Source organism: Polyodon spathula, chromosome 10 (assembly GCF_017654505.1).
Source record: "Polyodon spathula isolate WHYD16114869_AA chromosome 10, ASM1765450v1, whole genome shotgun sequence".
Classification (NCBI taxonomy): domain Eukaryota; kingdom Metazoa; phylum Chordata; class Actinopteri; order Acipenseriformes; family Polyodontidae; genus Polyodon; species Polyodon spathula.
This window is the reverse complement of record NC_054543.1, coordinates 32,447,401-32,459,502: the sequence shown is the minus strand read 5'-3', so window position 1 is coordinate 32,459,502 and position 12,102 is coordinate 32,447,401. Positions and strand designations below refer to the sequence as shown.

General features: G+C 38.5%; 1 protein-coding gene across 2 annotated transcripts in view; it reads left to right on the top strand.

Annotated features, from left to right (window-relative positions):
• The window catches only part of LOC121322132 (disintegrin and metalloproteinase domain-containing protein 23-like), a 48,878-nt gene that overhangs the window by 34,091 nt on the left and 2,685 nt on the right, over positions 1 to 12,102 (top strand). Inside the window, exons 15-25 of one of the 2 annotated variants that reach the window (XM_041261671.1) lie at positions 1,937 to 2,036; positions 2,595 to 2,666; positions 2,912 to 2,998; positions 3,508 to 3,588; positions 3,738 to 3,788; positions 4,289 to 4,352; positions 4,628 to 4,733; positions 6,567 to 6,686; positions 7,397 to 7,565; positions 7,931 to 8,042; positions 10,464 to 10,554. In XM_041261671.1, coding sequence (XP_041117605.1) covers positions 1,937 to 2,036; positions 2,595 to 2,666; positions 2,912 to 2,998; positions 3,508 to 3,588; positions 3,738 to 3,788; positions 4,289 to 4,352; positions 4,628 to 4,733; positions 6,567 to 6,686; positions 7,397 to 7,565; positions 7,931 to 8,042; positions 10,464 to 10,554 — 1,053 coding nt within the window. The remainder of the gene's footprint in view (positions 1 to 1,936; positions 2,037 to 2,594; positions 2,667 to 2,911; positions 2,999 to 3,507; positions 3,589 to 3,737; positions 3,789 to 4,288; positions 4,353 to 4,627; positions 4,734 to 6,566; positions 6,687 to 7,396; positions 7,566 to 7,930; positions 8,043 to 10,463; positions 10,555 to 12,102) is intronic. The other variant, XM_041261672.1, reaches the window with a different exon arrangement.

Genomic DNA, 12,102 nt, shown 5'->3' with positions numbered 1-12,102 from the left:
ACTACTCAGTGCAGCATCCTCAGGCAGCGTGGCTGGCAGCTGGGTGGCGTGGAGAGTTATTATAAATTGTCTCGGGTCCGTGTTGGAGAGACGAAAATAGAGAAACGCCCCCCTTGGCGGGGCCCAGCTCAGCAGGTGGGGACTCGGCCAACCAGAAGGGGCAGAAAGGTACTTGGACCTGAAAAGAAACTAGGGAGATGGGATAGCAAGGTTGTAGCCTTGGTGAGGCTAGTGCATGAGCTGCGACATAATAGTTGTGGCCGGGATCCCCTCTAGCTGGCGAGGAACCACCGGGAACGGCAGTGACTTGGGCAGGAGGCCGACCCAGTCGGTCGGACGAGTGAAACTCACTCCCCCCCCCCCAAAAGAAGGACCCCTGGCACCCCGCAGAACCGCACCGTGGATACGATTGCCTTTGGGCAGAGATGAAGAATGCATAGATCTGATGCAGCTGCAGAATCTGAAAGGATGAGAATGCGTTGCTCTGAGGCTGCTGTAAAATCTACTGATTTGATCAGGAGCAGTCTATGAGGGTATTGTCTATTGTGGTGTAGGAGGAGGCTTTGACTGAAATGTTGAAAATTGTAGGACACAGTTTCCGAATGTGACTGGTAGCTCAAATTGAATGAAATGGACTTTGGAAGTTGTGGTGCCTTGATGAAGTTGGGGTAAATGAGGAAGAGCAAATCCAGGAACAGGAAGGTTGTCGGAATGGCCTGAAGCAGGGAAGCTGGAAATTAATGTGATGATGGATTCTTAGCATCTCAGAAAGCTGATAAGCTTGGCTTCATGACCAGGTCATCGAGGGGAGGGGTTTGGATTTGAAGAATTCAAGTTAATATATGTAGCAAAAATGTTGAGGCAGGAGGGGACTGAGAATCCCTCGGAGTGACAATGAACTGCAGTAACTGATAGAAAGATTGGAGTGTGCGGGATTCACAACGATAGCAAACCAGCTTAAATTTTGTATAGCTTGTGGTGTTTATTTACCATCTAGAGGTTAGATTGAAATTGAAACTGTTGGCCTCAGGAAGCAGGGTATATTTCGTTATTGCAATTAAAATCCTTGTTTGTGTATAAACCGTTTGCTTTAGAACGGTTAGTGATGCATACAAATAAGTTTACGTAGGTCTACAAGAGGAGCCTGCAGTATTTAGATGTCACAATTCGGCAAGTTGAACTCACTGTCACGGTGCACAAGCGCAGCGTAAGGAGCCAGAAGACTGCAGTACTGAGGCACAGGCTCAGAGTGCCTGTCGAATCTGCCTGGTCGCCAATGGCAACTTGCCACTCGCAGTAGAACTCAATGAAGTGTAGCTGTGGTAACCATGGTGTGTGAGGCCCGGTGGAACATAGTTGTAATACAGCAGTGTCGTTGGATTCAGTCTTTTTGATGAAAACGCAGATCAATTTGAGTAATGAAGCTGCGCTTTGAACGGCGCTGTAGCCGGGCTGGAGACTGGATGGAGCAGGAAAGATTAATGTTGGAGCTCCTGCAGCTGAACAGAGAAGCTGAATGATGGGAAGAAACACCCGAGCAGGTAGGAAAATAGTTGATAATATCTTGGCAGCGCTGTGCAGTAAAATGACCAACAGAAAAGGAGCAAGTATTTAAAATTACAGGGTCTGCACGTTTGCTACAAAACAAAAACAAACACAGATGGAGGGTTGAAGCAGTGCTGAGTGTATAAATAACAAAGAAAGAGATTGACAAGTAAACTGACTCCCACCCCACCCGGAAGTAGTTTGCGTGGCTAATCCCGCCCCTACTGAATGCTGCCAGGGAGGCTAGAGAAGCTGAATACAGCTATAAAACCTGGAAGCTCCGCGAGGGAGCGCCCTCTACAGCGTCCACCGAATTACACCTAAAGGTTAACATATGAATAAGAGTTAATAAAAGGCTACACTTTAATATGTAATCTGTCCTTATTTATAGAGTGCAACACACTCGGAAGTTTTCCAAATGCAGCATTTCAGATTACAAGGAGTTTTTGCAAAAAGGTGGAGGATCCTGCCTTTTTAACAGACCTACAAAGGTGAGCTCATGAAGCAAGTAAAGCCATAATAATAATTAAAAAAAAATGTTGAAAGGCTGAAACCCGCCTTTCCCATCAATGTAACCCCTTCCCAAATATTGTTCTCAGTTTATACATATTTTCTCATATTTTTTATTAAAATCAAAGAAACACAGACTGGTTTGACAAGTACACTTTTCAATACATCAGCCCTGAAACATACTTGAAAACTTTTACTTTACTGACCAAGAATATGTCCTACCTGCTGTACCTACCTAACCTTAGAAAACACCACTACAGATTATGTTTTTTTTTAAATCTACATTGTCTATGTATTCTTTTTTTTATTTAAAACATGTCCATGTCAGGATAAAATAATTTAGAAGAATGTTCCAGAGGTATATTCTGAAATAATTTTAACAAAATGAGTAAAAAAAAAAAAACACTAAAAGATCTTCTACACAAAGGTGACCATTGCTAATGTGTCTTAAAACAACAGTGGATTTTAAAACCTTAGTTTGCTTGGCTAGTGCTTTGCAGCCAGTTTGGTTCATTGGCCGACATCTCTTTCTCTTCCAGTTGTTTGAGGCGACAGAATGTGGGAACGGATACGTGGAGCCAGGGGAGGAATGTGACTGTGGAGTGAGAGTAGTAAGTACAGCCGTGGTTGCCAAGAACACATGGTAAGCTAATGAGTACCTTGAATTTGCTGGCCCCCTTTCCCAGGCTGGCGTCATCATCTGATGTACGTCTCCTCGTCTCATTACAACCTGTATGTGCTACTTCGGGCAGTCGATGCTTTAGCCCCCCACCCCTGTACGCCCCATTATTTTCTTGTTATTTGAAATCTAACATGAATGAACTCTCAAAATCCTGAGATATTTTCTTTCTTCCAGGAGTGCTATAGTGATTGCTGTAAGAAGTGCTCTCTCTCCAATGGAGCTCATTGCAGTGATGGGCCCTGCTGCAATAACACTTGTCTTGTAAGTAGTAAAATAGGCACTATGGAATATACATGCTTGGGTTATGTCACTGTTGCTTTCAGTTATTTTTATACACTACAAAACATGGACTGTATACAGTGTTGGCCCTCGTATTTTAAAAGGGCTATATTTCAAATCTAGTGCAAAGGCATATTAAATATATTCAACAGTATAAAACTAGCCAGAAAAAACAACATAAATGCTCCTTCCCACAAAGCTGTTTCTTGCTTGTTTTATACAGTTACATTGGTTTTATTCCTCTCAAAATTATTTCCTTTTGCACTTACCTACATGTTCCTGTTTCACGCCCGCTTACATATTATTTAATTTGAGCAATGTTGGACTATTAAATGAATAACTGCGCAGCTTAGAAAATGATCTTGTGTAAGGCATGTCTGACTCAAAACTTACATGATAATTACGTAGGCTGTCATTGTCACTGTATGCCCGTTTATGAACAGCCATTCAGGTCTCAAATACTTTTTAAAATGTCTGTTTCTTGCTTTTAGTTTTATCCAAGGGGGTATGACTGTCGTTACGCTGTCAATGATTGTGATATCACAGAAATGTGCCCTGGAGACTCTGGTCAGGTATGGATTTGGTTTACTGGATGGGACAAATTCATATCCCATCTTATTATTTCATTTGGTTATTACTTTGCTAGTAAAAAAAAGAGTTTTAACCTAAACTTCTATTTTAATGCCTAAAATTACTGAAGTTTTTTTTTTTTTTTTTTCAGTGCCCACCTAACCTTCATAAGCAGGATGGATACCACTGCAACTCTAACCAGGTATTTGATATACAAGTGCAGTAAGTTTTACCTCAGAAGTCTGAATGTTTAAATTGATTAACCATGTGGTGAAACAGACATCTGTATATCTTTGAGATTACAAAGCGAGTGTGTTGCCTTTATCATGGTACTGTCTACACGTTACGTTTGTCATTAACGTTTTTACAAAGAGAGAATATACCCAAACCTGCCTCATATATAACATCTGATTCAGCTCAGGCTAATCTTAGTCAGTGTCCTCTACAGTCTGAATTTACTGAATAAATATATCAAACCTACTGAAACCTCAAAAAGATATGCTTTAAGATTGCAGTGTATTTACTGGAACGCCTATGTGTTATTTATAAGGGCAGTTGCTATGACATTATGAGTATGGACTGCAGACTATCAAACCCTCTAAAGTGTTTGATCCACACTGGCTTCTTCATGAAGCTGAGCTCTTCATGTCTTTAAATACTAGTTAGATCTCCTCACGTATGTTTATCATCTTTCTGGTTTAGGGAAGATGCTATAACGGAGAGTGCAAGACAAGGGATAACCAGTGCAGATACATATGGGGCGCAAGTAAGTAGCACAGTTATTTCTGCTTTTATCCACTAAGGAGATTTACAGTAATTGTAGTGGGATATACAAGTGGCTGTGGATTTCACTTTATCAGTACTTTTGCAATACCATACAATACTTTTGCAATTAGCAATCTTTAAACTCCAACAGCCTGTTTTCACAGACTAAGTTAAGTTAAGCACTGATCTTGGACTCATGAGGTAGTCCAAAAGTAGCCGTAATTAGGGTCTGTAAAACTAGCTGTAATTACTCATAATCACCTTTCTTCCTCTCAGAGGCAGGTGGATCCGACAAATTTTGCTACGAGAAACTAAATACAGAGGGAACAGAGAAGGGAAACTGTGGGAGAGATGGAGACAAGTGGATCCAGTGCAACAAACAGTGAGTTTTGCTTGTCATAATTTTAATGATCCAAACAACAGTGGTTCTTAATTGTCACCACCTTAAAAACTCATGACACCTCTATATCTCAGACCTCTTCCTATCTTCATTTTTTTAATTGTATTTAGTATTGTTTATAAGGGAGTCAGCAAACACACTGGAGGAAAAACACCAGCATGATGTTACTGTTTAGATTTCCAGTAAAATTAATTTGAAAATACTTGAATACATAACTCGTGTTTATAGGATTGTCAGAGATTAAATGGAGATACAGTTCATGAACAACACTGGGGTGTATTTAAATGAAAATACTGTCAATTGTTAATATTGCAAACCTTTCACTCTGTGATTGTTGGCCCTTTGCTAACATTGCTAAGTACAATTACATTTATGGTATTATGTTCATGTTTAATAAAGTGGATTAATAAAGCAGGGCCTGCATCATTGATCCACTTATCACTTGTGAGCTTGAACAAGCAAGAATGTGCTGAAACAGGAAGGGACCTGTGCTTGACCACGACCACTCCTCTCAAGGAAAGGCAGTCAAACCCTTAGGTGTGGAAGGCCATGCTGAGACACCATGAAGAACATTTTGAACCACAGGAATATACTGAAGTATATAAAAAAGTAAAATAATTAAATCAATACATTAATAAAACCTTTTGTATGTACTTATGTTGGAATGTGAACATAATTCCACATGTTGACGATATAATGGTATTGGCCTTTTGAAGACCCACTTGAGTTAAAAATAAAATACAATCCAAGCAGCACATTATAATAGTCTCTTTAGTAGAAACACCTAGAATGCTTTGATGATGATGTTGCATCTGAGCTAGCAGATGTGCTCACTTTTGTATAAGCAGCCCTTTCCTCTATTATTCTAAATGAGGTATTAGTTATCCATCATTCTCCAACACACGCACAGATTCCTGCTGTATAAATCCTGCGTGATGCATCAAAAGCAGTTTGTGGTTTAAAGATCTGGTAATTATTCTGCCTTCACAGGATTTCTTAGATCTATGTCTTTTTGAATTTAGGAAATTTGTATTATTTTTCAATTGCCCCTCATTGAAAATAATATTAATTGTGTTTAGCCATTCTATTTCATTGAAGACTTTATAGAAGTGAAAGTCTATTTGATCGTCCTCCTGATATATTAGGAATACCATGAAAGGCTGCAAAGAACCCTTAAAAAATTAGACATCATTCAAAGAAGATAGATCATTAAAAAATGTCTTGTAATCTTCAAAGACTTGCTAAAAAGAACTAGAATTCTCAAGCTCTGACCTAAGTCTATTTTCACTCCAACTGTGTCGTCTGGTCCTGATCTCTGTGCTACGCTTGAAGTAGGGACTAGGATTAACTTTTTGAGGATTAACTTACAATTAACCAATTGTATCTAGGATTTTCAGTCAACACGCTTGCTACCCTGCAGTCAGCATGAAAATGTTCTTGCCTGCAAAATTAATCTTGAAATGAAAGCACACTAAAAGCACAGCTCGATATCCCTTCTGCTATGAAGAAAACACAAGAGAATCTTCTTTATGTGATTTTCATTTCCCCTGAGCCTTCCCTTCTTGGTCCAACTGCCTGGTACTGTTCATACAACTGCTTTTTCATACAAGGCTGCTGTATTGCTTTTGTAATGCCAATACATTGACGTTAAGTGATAATTTATCTTTTTAAACTGAATACAGAGGTTTAAGGGAGTTCTTAGCTGAAACTTGTAGCCAAGCTCATATATCCTTGTAAAGACCTTCCAAAGCAATCCGAACAGCTTGTTGAGCACTCCAGGATTGTTAACCATTGCTTAAACTCTTATTTTGCCAGTGATGTTTTCTGTGGGTACCTTCTCTGTACAAGCATTGGCCGGATCCCACGTGTTGGCTTTATGAAAGGTGATGTCACTCCAGCATCCTTCAACCACCAGGGGAGACTTGTAGACTGTAGGTAAGTGAGCATATGTGCAAGATTCTTACCTACTGAATCCTTGTTGCTATCAAGTGGACCTTTATGCCATACATAAATTAGATTTTTAGAATATTATGTGACAAGTGGAATCTCTGTCATTTACTTTACTGAGTTTCCAAATCCTGTTGTCCTGTGGTAACACGGCACAGTACATTTTGGATAAACAAACATCATAAATGGTCTATTGACAGCGTAGCAGCAGCAGATCTAGAGCCAAATGACTGATTCGATTCAATTCAGACTCACAACACAACTCATTTTGCACCTCTGGTTACCTCTGGTATCACATCTTTGACAGTTTCATAACATGTGTATCTGTACTATTGTCAATGCCTCCCTTATCATCATTTCAGCTTTATTTATTACTGTGCTGTAAGCCCTCTTCTTATTATTGCTCCTGCCACAATATCCAAGGTGAAAATCCAAGAAGAGTTAACTGGAGCATATCCAGTAGTGTACTACAATGTGGAGCGGATTCAGTCTCTAACTAGAAGCACAGTTCTACTGTGTATCCTAATGCAAGACTAGGATGTTGATAGAAGCAACATGTAACTTTACTAAATAGCTCAAAAGGCAGTTAGCTAAATGGTTAAGTTTAGTATGTATCCAGTCAAATCTGTATTAAACACCAGCTATAGATGGACCACCTGTCCATACTGACCACTCTGTTAAATCCCTATGTTCTCCAGTGGAGGCCATGTCTTGTTGGATGATGAAACAGACCTAGGATATGTAGAGGACGGAACGCCCTGTGGCCCATCCATGATGTGCCTCGATAGAAAATGCTTGCCGATACCGTCCTTAAATATGAGCACCTGTCCCAGTGGATCAAACGGGCCGGTGTGCTCAGGACATGGGGTAAGCCATCCGGGGAAAGAATGCATCTGTAAATGTGGTATATTACATGTGGAGATAGAAGATCAACAGCAGCCTGCTACTTAACTAACAGTTTGCTTACAAAAATAGTAGAGGAATGTGTGGATGAAGACCTTCACTCACCAGGTAATCTTGTGCTTATGAAAGATTACTGTGGTATACCCTGAAGCCCAGCAAATTGTAATAACGCATCATAAAATCATGGTACAACATGGTAAATAACATCTAAGTGTGGTAAAGTGTTGTTAACCATGGTTCAGGGTGGTAAGTATGTGGTATATACATTCATATCAAAGTTTATTGCAATGTAAGTGTGAGAAGCAATAATGCTGCACCTCATCCTGCAGGTCTGCAATAACGAAGCCACCTGCACATGTGACTCAACCTGGGCTGGAACAGACTGCAGCATCTATGACCCGATTAAGGAACCCCCGCCTAATCATGACGATGGGCCCAAGGGTTTGTTTAATATCACTTGAGCTTTAATTGCTTGTCTAAAAGATTGTGTTTACCTCAATAGTAAGGACTAGGTGATAATTTCAGTTGCATGGATGTTTTTTGAGGTTTTACAGATTTGCATGAACAGGTACTGTAAAACTAAATAAATTTATAAGCCACAAATTAAATTATTTTATTTCCTAACAACTTTGGAATAAACTCTTGTAAGCAATTCTAATGTCACAGTACATCTGTTAACTTCTAGAATCTTTTTTTTAAGAGACATTTAACTTCATTGAATACAGTATCAGACATATTCAGTTATATTAGATATTGTATATTATTTACACAAATTATACACACTGTTATCCAAAAAACATCATAAGGATTTAAATAATACCACACTGCAGACTGAATATGTACAATACATGTCACCTGATGCATTTCAATCACCTGACAAATATTTCACTACAGTATATGAGTTCCACCAAACATTTAAACTGCTAATGTGTTGTTTTGTTTTTCCTTGCTCTTCAAATGTGTTTCTTTGTACAGGTTAGGCCAGACCAAAATATTTATTTTCTTTCTGGCAAGGTGTTTTGCAGAACAAGAAAGCGATGCACACCTGGTATATAACTGTTGTTTTGCAGTAATGGCTACATTGCACACTGAGGCTAATTGTATCTGAGGGCTCTTAAGGGAACAGTGCTTATTCTACTTAGAATGCAAGCTTGGTACCTGTGCTGTGACATAAGCTTGACACTGAGAGGTGGACACATCAATGTTATTCGAATGAAAAACATACACCTATATTTATAGACAATATAGACCATGCTGCTTAATTTCTCCATTTAAATCAGCCTGCTAAAAAAAATACATCATATGGATTTTAATTTCAAATGTGAAATCTGTTACTGTATCAAATATTCAGTTGTAGTGAGTAGTGTTTTTGCTGTCACACATTTCCCCATAGATCAGAAAGTACTAGAAAGAAGGGAGAATTTTGGTCTGTCCTTCAACTATTTGGTTCTGATTTTTGATGAAAAAAGCAAAATTCAATTGAAAAGATACTGTTTAGCATTGCCATAGAATATTGTAGCTCACTAGGACATAGTAATTTTGGCATTACCATACAGTACTCTAATGGGATCATTATTAGAATGAAACTTGTATTTGAATGTTATTCTAATTTGAATTGATTCATTTATTATTTATACATCTTGAACAGCCTGACATCATGGCGTTTTAGTAAAACCAACAAGTGATAAAACACAGGAGCTTTCTTTTTATCTAATCTTGTCATGGTTGCACTAGATAGACATTCCAGTACACCCGTTCCAGCTAATGAAACAAAAAAAACAGATGGTAATCTTTTTCGTAAAACTATCCCTTTTCCCTCTGTACAGTCAGCATGGCCACTAACAGACTGATAGGTGCAGTAGCAGGGATCATTCTGGCCCTGGGGGTGATATTTGGAGGCACAGGGTGGGGATTAGAGTAAGCGTTTTTCTCAGTTTCAGAGTTTTTGCATATTGGTGCCTTAGTGTGTGATGACCCTGAGCCCTCTGTGCACCGTCCCAGTGGCTTTGTTTCATGTGGTGACCGCATTCGTCATGTGATTGGACGTGTCAGTGTCATGTGATCTTTGTCATGCAGTGTTTAACCCTCTCCTTTCTGGGGCATGTGGGGCATAAACAAACTCTAATGCTACTGTAGTGATAATTACACATTGCTGTTTTATAGATCAGTGTTCTATAGTTTTATTTATTATGCAAAATGTATAAAGCAAAATTGCTGGTTTCCATAAACAAGTATTTTAAATATAAGATCAGCATTGGATTAAACAGATGACATGTTTTTTGATGGTTTAAAGCCATATTAAATTTCACATTATACTAGATTTTAAACAAATGTGAAATACTGAAATCAACTACTGTACTCTTCTACTCCGAATTCACTTCTGTTGCTTGCTTCTGTAATTCACATAGTATAATGTCATTGAAACGTTTAAACATACTGTTTAAGTATCTGAATATGTGCTATTCTGGACAGTGTGTGAGTTGACATATTTGGAGCATTCTTGGTCTGCCTTTCCGTGTTGTGCGTGTTTATGGTCCTGCAATATAAACAAGCGACTTCACTGAGAAAGAACATGAGGTTGAAGAGAATCTAATTTAGGCAGAAAATCATACTCCATACTTGCCAAATTGCAGATAGAGAAAAAAAGATGGAGGTCCGGCCCTCAACTCATCTTCAGCACTCCCCCAAATAGTAAAATAAGAGTCATGCAGTTAAACACCAGTGAAGGATAGAAGTGGACAGGGAGGAATAAAACCTAAATGTCACTTTAGGATATGTATTTAGCAACAAAATGTTTTCCCTTCAATGTGACCTGCATGGTTTGGTTCTTATATCTTTCTTCCCACAATCCCTTTGTCACAGGTCCTAGCGCCACCAATCTTATAATAGGTTCCATCGCAGGCGCCATCCTGGTGGCTGCCATTGTCCTTGGGGGGACAGGATGGGGTTTTAAGTAAGCAGTGCCGCATGTCTTCTCTTCATTGGCTATGGCATTTCTCATTTTGCTTACAAAACTGAGTTTCGAGTTCCTGCTACGGATATCAATAGACTTATTTTAAGCAGTTTAAACTCAAGGTTATGCAGGTAAGAAATGCCACACATAATCCAACAGTAAGAAAAAAGAAATGGCTTTTTTGTTACTTAAAAAGATTATAAATCCGTAGTAGAACCTCAAACACAATGGATTGGCCTAGCTCAGAGTTTGACATGCATGTTTCTTTCAGCTGTATGAAAGGATATTGGCATATGCAAGCTTGAATGAAATCGCCACCAGCATCATTTTTTGTATTATTATTGTTTTTAGTGTTATTTTTACATTTTTTAACATGAATGTCTTTGTTTCTTTTTTTTTTTTCAGGGAAACTTATTCATTCAACAAACCTTAAAATTGTTTAAAATAAATGTTTATACTGCAGTATGAACACAAATGGTATTTAGATACTTTACGCCAAATTGGGGATCTTAAATTGTTTGACAAAATGTTACTTGATATTTTTCTTAAAAATGGAGTGAGCTGTAGTAAGTATAAACTCAGTTATCCCGATAGATGTTTCAGATAATAGGTTGTTTGTATCAAACGGAAATCTTTTTAAATGTATAGTTTCCTGTCTTCTTTAATTAATTTACCCCATTACGAATGTTAAGAGCACCTGCATTGTTTATTAACAAGGTTTGCAACTTTACAGAGGTGGGCATACATTGTAAATGAGTTAGTGGAACAACACTGTAAGAAATACATTCCTGTTGCAAAGGCTTCATTATCTACTTGGATGATAAACCTCTTTGGCAACACTTTCATTTCTGGGACCTGGGTTTTGATTCTGACCACGTACAACTATACTTCATGGTGACATGTGTTTGCCACCCCAGTACTGATACCTAATGGAGCCTTTTCTGGGAGATTTCTATTCGCCTCGAGCATTTAGAGTGGAAGCTCATTGGATAGTTTCATTCACCAAAGGGAGTGAGAGAGACTGGGACTGCAACCCTTACTTGGGGTGACACATTGCAAAATCAAATGGGTTTGATCTTGCCTTGCTGCCATTTGAAATTCACACAACTGATTTAAAATGTTTTTCAGCTCATATCCAGTGGCAGATGGAAGTGTGGTATATCATTCTTTTTTTTTATTTCTAAGTTAAAAGAAAAAGTTCCTGTCCCACATTTACAATGTAGTCCAGTATTACTACTGTATAGTGTGAGAATTATTACCTGAACCTAGAAATGTTTTTTGTATTTTTTGTATTTTTTTTTTGCAAGTTTGGGGTAAAATCTTAAACGGGTATTACTGTAACTTTTGCTAAAATAATGTTTCAGGACCTGAATAGCTTAATGAATGTTTGTAGTTTTTAGATTTCATCGGATCACAGATTAATTTACTATGAGATGGCCAATTTGCCAGCAACTGAAAGTATAGGTTTAAATGTGCATTTTCTTATTTTCCATAGGCATACTGTGATTAGGCATGCTGTTGAATACTCTGATACACCACTAACGACTG